We start from the raw sequence: 13,468 nt of genomic DNA, 5'->3' as shown, positions 1-13,468 counted from the left end.
TTTCCTCTCTGTGCGTTCAGTAGAAGGCTATCTGGCTGCACGTTAGCCTAGCTTAGCACAATGGATGGAAGCGGACATGACCGGTTAGCCTAGGCATTGTCCAACTAACACCTCTCCCGAAGGCTAACCGGTCATGTCCGCTTCCATTCATTGTGCTAAGCTTCCTTTCTGTGGAGCGCACTGGACTATCGCGAAACAATAGGAATTTGGGGCGGCTAGGTGGCGCAGTGGGCAAGGCGCTCGCCACCAACGCAGGAGATGCTGGGTTCGAGCCCAGCTCTCTGCGTTGCTACCAGCTTGGCTGGTCGTTGAAGGTTGAAGGTTTTTATTTAGACACAAAACATATACAGATTTTACTCCATTTACACTTTTGTCAAGGATAGGAACGAAAAAGGCGCAGTGACTTATTTACATCGTTGTCCTTGGATGTCAAGGATGCTAGAAACAGACACATACAACTCATTACAAAATTAATCACAATTATTATATTTGCATAGTAATAATGGCACAACCCTAAATTTATACAAACAAAGCACATTTGTTGTTACAATGTTCCTCTATGCCGTTCATACTAATACAATTGGCAGTATTAGGGGGTGGGAAGCTGGTGGGTGGGGATCGGACGTTGTGGACAGCGACTCCTACAGGTCGGTTGGTGCGCCTGCGCAGTAGAATCAGGAAGCGACGGGGGCGGCGTGTCCCTCCCACTCAGACCCTCGCCGCTGAGAGATCGCGCTGTGCAGGTGAAAAGATGCGATGGCTGCCTCCTCGAGTACCGGAGGGGACACGTGATGCAAGGCTTTGTCCACATTGCAGCCGGCTTGTGGGAGGCATGGCCTAACAACGTTCGAGACAGGGGAGTGTAGAATTGGACAATACGAAATTGGGGAAGGGAGAAAAATAGAAAAATGGGGAGAAAAAGTAGATAAAAAAAATTATAATAGAGAAACAATAGGAATTTTCCATTGGTTCTCCCAGTCCACGTGACCATTTCTAGCATTTCCATTGGCTATAGTGATAGATATGATAAATGGATAGATACAGCGGATTAGATGCAGTCCAGAGAAAACAACCAATCTAGATATTTCAAGATTCTATGCTTTACATCCGCGCAATCTCGGAGAGATGCACAACATTTTTAGATGACAATCGATTCCGATACAATAAAGCAAGTCTTTATCACAAAAGGATCCAAAGATATTTAATGTTTTACAAAACATGTCTAGTGTTGCGCCCGGCTTTAGAGGGTTAAAAGACAAATTGTATTTTTTATTTAGTTAATAAATGTCTTGTTGTAATTCCTTATAATACCTAATGTAGCGCATCTTTTTGAAGCGGATTAAACTTTTTTTGCTCTGATTTGACTTCAGTTTAATTGCATTGTTACTGTTCACATGTGTGGTGCCGTCATATAAGTAAAGATAAAGTTTGAATTACTTACTGAACTGGTGTTTTAATTTCACACCACACTGCTTGTTTGTTATTTCAGCAGCAGGGTATTTTTTATGTATCCAGAGAGCATTGTGCCAACCTAATAGTGCCAGCTATTTTCAAGGATGGTTTGTGCCACAGTGGAAATGTAGCGCAGGTCACCCTCCTATATCCCTGCTCGTTAAAATCTATTCTCAGCCTAATAAAGGGAATTGTTAAGATGCCAGTTAACACCGTTTAGACAGAGTGTGGACATAGTAATGGGAACGCCACCATGTACAACAAGTCCTCCCAAATGAGACTGGCCTGATCTGGGGCCTTGTCCTGGCAGGATGTTGGTCTATTGACGATGGGAGCTCTCACATTGATTTTGGTCCAACACCCATATAGTAAGTAGTAGTACTAGTAGTAGTTTTATTCAGTCATCACACACGCAATACAATATGCACAATCATTCCAGACTGTCAACGGTCTTTGATTTTGGCAGTGATTGAAAAGGTACAGGCTGAAGCATAATGCTTATATCTGCCTGTCCTATATTCTTATTAAATTAAGCCTCCAAAACAGAAAAAAAATAAAGACAAAATAAGTTATTCACATTTGTAACCTTCAAAAATAGCTACACAACGGGCGCCTAGGTGGCGCAGTGGGCAAGGCGCTCGCCACCAACGCAGGAGATGCTGGGTTCGAGCCCAGCTCTCGGCGTTGCTACCAGCTTGGCTGGTCATTCATACTAATACAATTGGCAGTATTAGGGGGTGGGAAGCTGATGGGTGGGGATCGGACGTTGTGGACAGCGACTCCTACAGGTCGGTTGGTGCACCTGCGCAGTAGAATCGGGAAGCGACGGGGGCGGCGTGTCCCTCCCACGCAGACCCTCGCCGCTGAGAGATCGCGCTGTGCAGGTGAAAAGATGCGACGGCTGCCTCCTCGAGTACCGGAGGGGACACGTGATGCAAGGCTTCGTCCACATTGCAGCCGACCTGTGGGAGGCATGGCCTAACAACGTTCGAGACAGGGGAGGGTAGAATTGGACAATACGAAATTGGGGACGGGAGAAAAATAGAAAATGGGGAGAAAAAGTAGATGCAAAATAAATAAAAATAGCTACACAAACCATTAATTTTTTTTTTACCAAAAGCAAATGACAAAAATCAGCATTGTTCCACAAGTTAACCCCAACAATAGAAATACATTAAACAGGGAACAGTAAACCTACAAACATGTCAAATAATATTTTCTTTCCTGTATTGGGGGGGAAAAAACTTTGCACACCGTCCGGGAGTAACTTTGCTTTAGCTCTGTACATTATTTGCATTATTTTATAATAAACCAACTAACATTAGAATTATAAACAGTGGATTTGTGTGGTCATAGTAATCAGCCTTAATACTCTGATTGGCCCCCTTTTGCAGTAAGACTGGATTTACAGTATTTTTTTGCCGCAGGGGTTACACTTTAGCAGGTGTTACACTTTAGCAGGTGATACACTTTCTGCCCAGGAGTCATGTATCATCCCTCACCTGTTACTCTTGTCATATAACAACCCGTTAAGAACAGGTATACTGTTTGACCAAGTTTGGTCCTCCTGACCCATTAAAGATTAACAATGATGTTAATTCATTCAGGGAAAAAACGTATTGTGGAATGTTAATGTCAGGAGTGTAATTCTTTTCAGCTTCAGATGTATCATTTGATTTGTTATAACTGTTTTAGTGCACCCTCTCTGAGCACAGCCAACTCTCAATAAGTTGAGGGGGCGTGGCTTAGTGCACCCTCTCTGAACACAGCCAACTCTCAGTATGTTGAGGGGGCGTGGCCTTCTGTTCAATGAAAGGAGCTGTGAAGTTAGTATCATAATTACATGAAACTTTCAAATGTAAACCATGGGACCGGTGTGATCGGTTGCTATGGGAGATTAACATTGGCTAACCTGTGATAGCAGGTTATAAATACATTGTCACAGTTGCTGTGGATGTTTTTGAACCACTCAAATTAACTAAATTGTAGCAAACTAGTTTGATTACTTGTTTGTGGATTGGTAGCTCAACTACTGACAACTGACAGACTGACCGATGGGCCAATCAGAGTAACCTGAGTAGATTGAGCAATCTCTTCAGAGAAGCAGATTGAATAATAGATTGATTATGTTGATATCCAGGGGTATAGAGATCAAAGGGCTTTAGTCATAATTTTCACAACAGTTCTAACTAGGGGTGTAACGGTACACAAAAACCACGGTACGGTACGTACCTCTGTTTTGAAGTAGAGGTTCGGTACAGGTTTTCGGTGTGGGGGAAAGTTTGGCTTTCCATGTTCCACTCAGGGGTGATGTAGTGTGCAGTAACTAATTGTACTTGTAGGGCTGTCAACGAATATTCTATATTGAAATTAATACCGGTAATCGACTTGTAAAAAAAATAAAATTAGATTAGATTATGAAAAAAAAACAGCCCCCGGTGGTCGTTAGTGGTTAACATACCATTGTATTAGTTCGGTACACTACACAGCGGTTCGGTACGGTACGGTACACACTGAAGCGGTTCGGTACGGATACGTGTACCTTACACCCCTAGTTCTAACATTTGGGGTAATTTTACATCGACGTATCTTCTGTTAAAAAATGCAATGAGATTGAAAAACAAGTTTTTCATTGTACTGAATCTTTAACACTTTGAGCGCCACGCCTGGTTTTCCGTTTTACCGCTTGAATGCCACCATCGGCGCCAATGTTAACGTTAATATCGCCTAATCTATGTTTTAAATTATGGCTATGTGTCTAATCTGCCCATCGCATTATCAAATACTATTTTCCAGTCAGTGCTGTGAAGGCAGATTGTTTTTTTATCGCGTCGTTTCCGTTTCAGAGCAGTTAGAAAAGCCCCTGTTTTGATATAAAAAACAGCTAATTCTGGAGCATTCTATGAAAATCGTCTTTTAGTGGAATATTCCACAACGTTGATATTCGTCTGCCTTTTTATGAATCGTTTTCAAATAAACGCTAGATGATCAATATTATACGTGCATGCAAGCACATTACGGCCGCGCACTGATAATCGCTCCGTTGATTTCCTCACGGAGTTTTACAGTGAAACCGAAAGAAGACATTTCACAAAACAGCTTATAACTTCATCAAACTTACTCTTATTATCCTACCACTGATAACATAGAGTCCTTACCTGACATCAGATGGTATCCAACTGGTATATTCCAATTCCTGATCACCATTCGAAAAAATCGATACGTGTATGGATCCAACGCGATACAGTAGAACTCCATGATCCGCGGGGCTCTGAGGCTCCAGAATGAACTCTGGTAACCCCGGCTGGATCAGTGAACTGGAAAATGTGGAGTACCGGATTTTTTTCCCCATTCATTTTCATTGAGTCCATTCCAAAATCACTTATGTCATCTGGGAGACGACAGGGGGCGCTTTTTTCCACAGTGATCGCCGGCGCCCCTCGGCTATACTCGGGTAGGCTCGGGTGATGCAATAATTTTTCAGATCGCAAAAAAAATAAAAAATCCGAGAAATCTCGTGAGTGGCACGCAACCACCTATAAAAAAAACCAAGAAATCTCGTGAGTGGCACTCAAAGTGTTAAAGAGTAACTAAACCTATAGTTTAGTGTATTTTCACCCTGCTGCACGCTCTGCCCCACCCCACTCTGTGATATCAGATTGTCCTTGACATACTTCAATACTGTGACATCACCAATTGGGGTGAACATATTCAAGAACATATTCACATGGCATTTTAGTCAAATGTGATTTTCTTCAGTTTATGTGGTGTTTAACCCTTTCTCTACCACACTACAGAAGGTTAACCTTTCTCTACCACACTACAGGAGGTTAACCTTTCACTACCACACTTAACCATCTGTAGTGGTAGTGAAAGGGTTAAGATACATTTTCAGATACACTGGATGGCAGTTGTGAATCGGAAGGAAATAACTATAAACGTTTTCAGTAATGGTAAAATTTGGAGAGAAAAAAGGAAGGCACCTTGATTTTTGTATCAAGGCACGAATGACTTGGAACCCACGTAACAAAAAGACTGGTATGTCCTTTAATGTACCGTAGAGTATACAAGTGCCTTAGATACACGCAGAACACAGCTGAGAAACTCAATCATACAACGCTTTGATGGTGGCTGTAAATAGTCTCGGGCACAATTCCAGAATCTCATAAACACATAATTAGGTTCAGATCTGCCGAATGGGAACACCACGGCACATGGCTAACATGCACTATATTAGCTGCCGTGCCGTGTAGGAAGTGTATCCTTTGTCTGGAGGACATTGCACACAGGAGGACACTGAGACTACAGTAAGAAAGAAATGCATCATTGACCTTATTCACACAGCGGCCATTTTTCACACAAGAGCAAAATGTCCACCGTGTGACTTCCTGTCTGAAATAGGACATTAAATATTGGGATTTGCTGCCCCGTGGAGGGATCAATACCATCCAGATGAATGTATTACCGAGGTTCCTTTATCCGTCTCAGAGTCTTCCTATATTTCTGACCAAATCCTTCCTTAGCTCCAGAGATAAGCTCGTATCAACCTTTATCTGCCACCAAAGGGAAGAAACACATATAGATAGATATTTTTATTTGTCCACTTTCATGGACATGTGTCTTTGGCTTCACCATGGTTGCAGTCAACAAGACAACACAATAGAAACACCACACAGGCACAAGAGACATTCACCCAAAACAGCTCAATACATAGACAAAAGAGAACCAACAACAACACAAACCGGGACAGAGCACCTTCAGGTACCTAACCAGTACCATGGTTAAAATAAAAATCTAAGAATTCATCAGAGCAATGGGATGATGGACTTATTAAATGTTTTTTTTATATTTGTATATACCGGTATATACGGTACTACGTAAAGGCATACTGCAGAGGCCTCGTCTCCAGGGTGGTATGGCACTCCCCAATTTCTTTTATATTATTATTGGACAGCCAACATCAGGGCGTTGGCGTACTGGATGAGAGACACAAACAAACCGATAATCCTAAATGGCTGATCTTGGAGAATGCGTCCTCCTGTGGTCTCACCGCCCCACCAGCTCTGTGGTGCTCTGAACTCCTGCTGGTAAAACGCATCTCTTATCGTCCCACTAAACCCCATCGCTGCAGTCGGTAAGAATTAGGAACCATTTTAGGAGGTTGTTTTCTCTCCGCTGTCTCTCCCTCTCTGCTCCCGACAGTTAAAAAACACATGTTTACCCCTTCAACATTAGACTGAGGCATTTGGCATCTGGCTTAACCCTTTCACTACCACACTACAGAAGGTTAACCTTTCATTACCACACTACAGAGGGTCCTTTCACTACCACACTACAGAAGGTTAACCTTTCATTACCACACTACAGAGGGTCCTTTCACTACCACACTACAGAAGGTTAACCTTTCATTACCACACTACAGAGGGTCCTTTCACTACCACACTACAGAAGGTTAACCTTTCATTACCACACTACAGAGGGTCCTTTCACTACCACACTACAGAAGGTTAACCTTTCATTACCACACTACAGAGGGTCCTTTCACTACCACACTACAGAAGGTTAACCTTTCATTACCACACTACAGACGGTTAATCGATCCCATCATTGTAGCACCTCTACACAAAAAGTTTGCACCTTTTTGAGCAACTGGTAAACACATTTGGTATCCCTAGGTCTAATTTGTATAGATATATACAACTTTATATATAGGTTTTAGGTGGGCGGGCTGGGTGTTTAGGTGGGTGAGCATCAGACTTAAAGGAACACGCCAACATTTTGGGAAATTAGCTTACCGTCTTCTCCAGAGAGAGACAGGAAGATAGATACCAGTTTCCTCTCTGTGCGTTCAGTAGAAAGCTATCTGTTAGCCTACTGTAGCTTAGCACAATGAATGGAAGCGGACATGACCAACACTAACCTCTCCCGAAGACTAACCGGTCATGTCCGCTTCCATTCATTGTGCTAAGCTAGGCTAACATCACATGCAGCCAGATAGCTTTCTACTGAACGCACAGAGAGGAAACTGGTATCTATCTCCTTGTCTCTCTCTGGAGAAGACGATAAGGTTGGCGTGTTCTTTTAACAACCGAATAGATCTATCTCAAACCCCGCCCTCTTTTCTTCACCCTTCCGTCGCAACAACTGCCGCTTCCCCTCAATTTGATGTTCCCATTGGTCGTGCTTCGCCTGCATGTTCCTATTCCCTCATGCCCGTTCACAGATGGATTGTCTCGCCTGTGGGACAACCGGGGGTTCCCTCTCATCTCTCGCCCCTCCTGTCATCCCCTCTCGACAGGCTTTCAACTCGGAGACGGACAACTTCAAGCTGCCATACGGGGGCCACCAGTACCACGCCAGCTGTGCTAACTTCTGGATCAACTGCGTGGAGCCCAAGCCCCCGGGCCTGATACTGCCCGACCTGCTCTGAGCCTCGGCCCGCCGCTGCCATGGCAACGGGCGCAGGATAATCAACGCGGCAGAGGCGGAGCAGCTGGGGCCCGGCCGCGGCCTCTCACCCTGGGCTGAGAGCGGGAAACACTGAAGGACTATAGAAGCCGCTGGAAAACCGCGTTCTGCTCGCGTCTTTTATTCCTCTTATTCCGCTTCACCCCGCAGATACCATCCTGCCTTTGACTCTGCTGTCCAAGGCTGTGGTGAAGAGCAGATCTGCCAGTTTGTACAAATTCCAGGCTTTTCCACTAAGCCGTTCCTGTAAGATAATGTATTTAAAAAAAAACTAAAAGAGGCTCTGCGTTGTTATTGTTACCACCTTGTCTTCTTCCATATCAAGTACTTTAACGGTTTAATTCAACCATTTCAACATTCGGATATTAAAACATCATTTTAACTTTAACATCTCCAGTGGGTCTCTTGTCCCTCATCAGTGACTCTTGTCCCTCATCAGTGACTCAGCAAGTCAAACTATCGGCTCCGGTATATCGTGAGGACAACGCAGCCGATGGAACTTTGAGCTTTAACCCTTTCACTGCCACACTACCAAAACGTTAACCCTTTCACTGCGACAATACCGAAGGTTAACCCTTTCACTGCCACACGACAAAAGGTTAACCCTTTCACTGCCACACTACAGAAGGTTAACCCTCTACTATCACACTACAGACGGTTAACCGTCTGTAGTGTGATAGTAAAGGGTTAACCTTCTGTAGTGTGGTAGTGAAAGGGTTAATGGATTCAGTAAGTAAACGTGTCTTCAGTTTTGGTGGTTCGTGTGTCACATGTCTGTTTTAATGTGGGGAGGCGGGCAAAGGAGAGGATTTTATTCTATTCTATTCTATTCTGAAAGTCTTTGCTACTCTGTTCTCCTTTAATCAAAGCTGTCATATCATAGGCCTGTTGCTACAACTGAATTACTTTGATGCTTGGGTCTTTTAAAGGATATTCTATTGCTGTTAACGTTTTAATAGATTTTTTTTTATTTTGGGGGAAAACTTAAAACTTTCGAACAACTTTGTTGCTGTGCTGACAGGCAGATATATCTACCGTTTCATGTATCGCGTGCTTATTACTGCTTTGAATGTCTTTTGCACTGTTTGATGGGGATTTTTTCTGAAGTTTATTGTATTTAAATATATATATATATATATTTGGGGACTTTGGGTCTTGAAAGGGAATCATTTAAGAAATGTGCGTGTTGGATGTGTGCTTCCGTCGATCAAAGTCTGAATGAAGTCAACTGTGGTTCTATGATTGCAGTAGCACTTTTTGTGAATTACAGTGTCATACTGTAGGTTTGTATTTATGACTAACTGTAATGTGAAGTGAAATGTAAATAAATGCAGGTGCATAAAATCTCCCAATGTCTCTTGTCTTCTCGTGTAAGGTAGTCCAAGCCCCATTATGTGGCAGATCAGGGGCGTGCACAGACCATTTGGGGGGCAGGGGCTCAAGCTACAAAAAGGGCACTTTTATCCATCGGGCAAGAATGCGGCTAGTTTTGCATAAAATGCCTGACGTGTTCAGTGTTCATATTTGACTTTATAAATTTCTTTGGATGGGCACTTGGGGCAAAATGGCAGGGGCTCAAGCCCCCCTTCGGCCCTATCTGTGCACGCCACTGTGGCAGATTAACGCATAGCTCAAATGAGCATTCGTTCTTATCTAAAGGCACACAGTATTCATTCTGTCAACTTTGTTTTGGGGCGTTTCAGTAATTCTATCGGTGCTGAATTAACATGTAAAAACTCAAGGGTATTATGATGAGTGTTGAAATAGAAGCAGCCACGGCACCTGGCTGGACCTTGACCTTGTGTTGTCTGCTCAGAGACTAACAGCAGTGCATATTTAAAATCAGGACTCTTATCCAAATTGCTAGACTGTCGGCATATTTTCCTCTGTCATTCTGCCCGATAATGTGGGTCCTCGCAGGTTTCATCTCCAGCACTTTGTGACAAAATGGAATAAATTCTCCTTCAACAAGCCTGCTGGGCCACCGCTAGCAGCTCGGGATCAGCCAATCAAACGAGAGAAATGTGAAGTAGGGGCTCAGTGGAAGCAGTCTCATTATCATTGTCGCTCTTGTGTTCAGGTGTGTTCTCCGACGTCCATTTCTCGCCGTCCCCTAATTGGAACATCCTGCTGGAAAATTAATTCCTTTGCGTGCGAGCTCCAGGACTATAGGAAATTACAAACGTTGAAATCAATGACAGAATAAGGCCATGGAGATTTGAAGATGCAGACCACCTCTCTCCTCCCCCCGTGCCAGTCATCTTCACGCTTATTGTCTGCAGTGCTGCGACTCAAATGATCACCCCGGGAGAGGAGAGATTGGAGTGATATTGCCCGGCATTGATCGCTATTCTTTGAGCCCTAGGTCTGTCGGTATCTCCGGGGCTGGGCCATTGTCAATCACACTATTGATTGAGGCCAACTTTTTCCTCACCTGAAGATCAAATGATATCCTGCACCCACCTCAATAGACATTCTCCTGCTTTGATGATGTCCTTTGAAAAATGTCTCTTATTTCTCCGTTTCCCAGAACTCGGGGTAACCTTTCCTCCATCATGCATTAAGTCATGAGGTCAATGAGATCAGAAAAAAACATTGCTGTCTCATTCAGACTGACCTGTGGATTCACTAAGGCCGATCCTAAAGGTTCAGACTGACCTGTGGATTTATTTAGGCTGATCTTAAAGGAAGAGCCTGACATTTTAGAATAGAAAATCACATTTGTACCAGATCCTCGTTAAATTCAGCAGCTAAAGACCTATGACACTACACTATGACTCTTCAGAAAAAGGTTCATGACATCCCCCACTTACTTTCACGAATAATGGCCCAGATGAAACTATTAGAATCCCTTACTATTGCAATGCCACGACTACCGGTGTTCTGCTTCAGTGTCCGTTCTATCAATCAATTCAGACAGCTCAGGAAAAAAGAGAGTCCAGAGTATCATTGTGGCCATTCTATATTCTATATAGGAGGCCAGACGAGTGGCTGGCAGGCCTGAAGAAAGGTCCAGACCAATGCTCATTCAACCACTCACTGAGAAAGAATGACTTATTTCACCGCCACATACAGTAGATTGTATTAGGTGATGGCCGTGGTCACACTTTCCCCCTTGGCTGAACCTCGGATAGCCTACATCTGAGTGGCTTTTCTCCATCAGTTATGGCGACTGAGGCTATAAAGATTTGCTCGATCAACGGATCCACAGAGATTGACTTGGAACTGTTTTATTTCTTTGCCTATCAATCCGTCCCTCTCAGTCCTACATCTGTGTTCCTTCCGTCGGGTGTCGACAGCATGTATTGATTTGCGTGCCATTGCCCCATTGATTTGGTGTTAATATTCATCACTAACAGCATCACCACCCTCCGGGACCGTTACCAAGGTTACTGTAATTTCCATTTGCGGTCAACGTGTTGACATACTAAGTGCATCCTCGCCCGCTCCCTACTTCCACTAACAAGATTGATTTACAGTACAAAGTCATCAGTCATGTCCCTCTTGTGTACTGAAAATCGTAGTATTTACGGTTATTGGCAGGGTGAGTGTACAGGTGCTATGGCTTCTTTGTCTGGTTATTGGCAGGGTGAGTATACAGGTGCTATGGCTTCTTTGTCTGGTTATTGGCAGGGTGAGTATACAGGTGCTATGGCTTCTTTGTCTGGTTATTGGCAGGGTGAGTATACAGGTGCTATGGCTTCTTTGTCATGGTTATTGGCATGGTGAGTATACAGGTGCTATGGCTTCTTTGTCTGGTTATTGGCATGGTGAGTATACAGGTGCTATGGCTTCTTTGTCATGGTTATTGGCATGGTGAGTATACAGGTGCTATGGCTTCTTTGTCTGGTTATTGGCATGGTGAGTATACAGGTGCTATGGCTTCTTTGTCTGGTTATTGGCATGGTGAGTATACAGGTGCTATGGCTTCTTTGTCATGGTTATTGGCATGGTGAGTATACAGGTGCTATGGCTTCTTTGTCTGGTTATTGGCAGGGTGAGTATACAGGTGCTATGGCTTCTTTGTCATGGTTATTGGCATGGTGAGTATACAGGTGCTATGGCTTCTTTGTCTGGTTATTGGCATGGTGAGTATACAGGTGCTATGGCTTCTTTGTCATGGTTATTGGCATGGTGAGTATACAGGTGCTATGGCTTCTTTGTCTGGTTATTGGCATGGTGAGTATACAGGTGCTATGGCTTCTTTGTCATGGTTTCAACCACTGATGTGTGATCCATGGCACAGTTCCTTTACTTAAGTAAAAGTAGAAATACCCCCAATAAAATAGTACACTGGTAAAGGTAAAAGCCCTCTATTCAAAATTCTACTTAAGTAAAAGTAGAGAGGTATTTGATATTGAATGTACTTCAGTATCAAAAGTAAAAGTACACCTTCCACATGATGTTTGTGTATTCCAGTGCTTGGGAGCGCTCAATCATCAAACCATTGACCTCTAAAGGTTATGTTAAAGTGGTAAGTGGTCCAGTTATGCTGCTCTGATTGTGTCCTGTTGAAGTTGGCATGCTTCAAATTTGAAAGTACATAATCTTCAATATTTCTTTTGAAATGTAGTGGTGTAAAAGTACAAAGTTTCCTAAAATGAAAATACTCAAGTAAAGTACAAATACCTCTATGTAGATGTACTGCAGTAGGCACCATCAGAGAAATTAACAAGAGTGGGTTTGCCTGCCTACAGTAGCTCAAATAGAGCACAAAAACATCTGATTTGCCAAAAATAAACTCCCTGCATCAATAACCAATCAGATGTTTTTGACCTGCCAAGTAGTGTTCCTGGGTCACGTCAGAAAACTAAGACCACCATCGCGCTGCTCGTCAATAAGCACACAATGTGAAAAACCACCTTCTGATCAGAGGCTGGAAAATATTTGTTATTATTATTATTGTTTTTTAATTAAGCTTAAGGCTGCTGGTGCCTCTGGGAGTCTGTGTAAAACCTGTGTTGTACATGCATAGGCTTGAAAAGTGATGCAGAGCTTGCTTCTTTCTGCCGGGCAGGTACACACTCACTCCTTTCTTCAAAGTTGCCTACTGCAACTTCTAGCACGTTAGTAAAAATGCTTAGTTACTTTCCCCCACTGTCTGATAGCTTATTATACTGTACATTAGATTAGTGTTTGCAAGTAATTTTAGGGTAGGGGTTGGGATGATAATAATATGGAGTTTTCCCCTTGAGCCTGGTGGTTTATTATGCTGCTTCTACAAGAGGTTAGAGGTAATTGTCTCTTTACAGTTTCAGTAAAGCAGTTTGTATGCATAGCCGACCTTGTGCACATGGCCTTGTTAAAATGGAAATGCTTGATGCATAGTATAGGATATAGGAGCGGCTCATTATAATGCATTGTTGGATGCAGCATGTTCTGTGGACTATGATAACATGGATATACATTATGGAACGACAACACTTGTGTTTAATAGAATGCGTACTGTATGTGAACACAAACACTTTCATTATGAAAATGTTCCCTGCATGTTTTTTGTGGTGTTCTGTAGTTGAAATGAAAATAGTTAAAATGAAATGCCTCTGAA

The 13,468-nt window shown here is 43.1% G+C and overlaps 1 protein-coding gene across 8 annotated transcripts in view; it reads left to right on the top strand.

The window, feature by feature from the left end:
* The window catches only part of synrg (synergin, gamma), a gene marked incomplete at its 5' end in the record, with an annotated part of 108,928 nt that extends 99,660 nt beyond the window's left edge, over positions 1-9,268 (top strand). For all 8 annotated transcript variants that reach the window (XM_084331213.1, XM_084331212.1, XM_084331208.1 and 5 more), the window contains one exon: positions 7,751-9,268. In XM_084331213.1, the coding sequence (XP_084187339.1) occupies positions 7,751-7,882 (132 nt within the window). In that variant the 3' untranslated portion in view covers positions 7,883-9,268. The remainder of the gene's footprint in view (positions 1-7,750) is intronic.
* Positions 9,269-13,468: the final 4,200 nt, after the last annotated feature.

The sequence above is a fragment of the Notolepis coatsorum genome (assembly GCF_963971535.1).
Source record: "Notolepis coatsorum genome assembly, chromosome: 1".
NCBI classification, from domain to species: Eukaryota; Metazoa; Chordata; class Actinopteri; order Aulopiformes; family Paralepididae; genus Notolepis; species Notolepis coatsorum.
The sequence above is the reverse complement of the archived record's forward strand: the minus strand, read 5'-3'. Positions and strand labels throughout refer to the sequence as shown.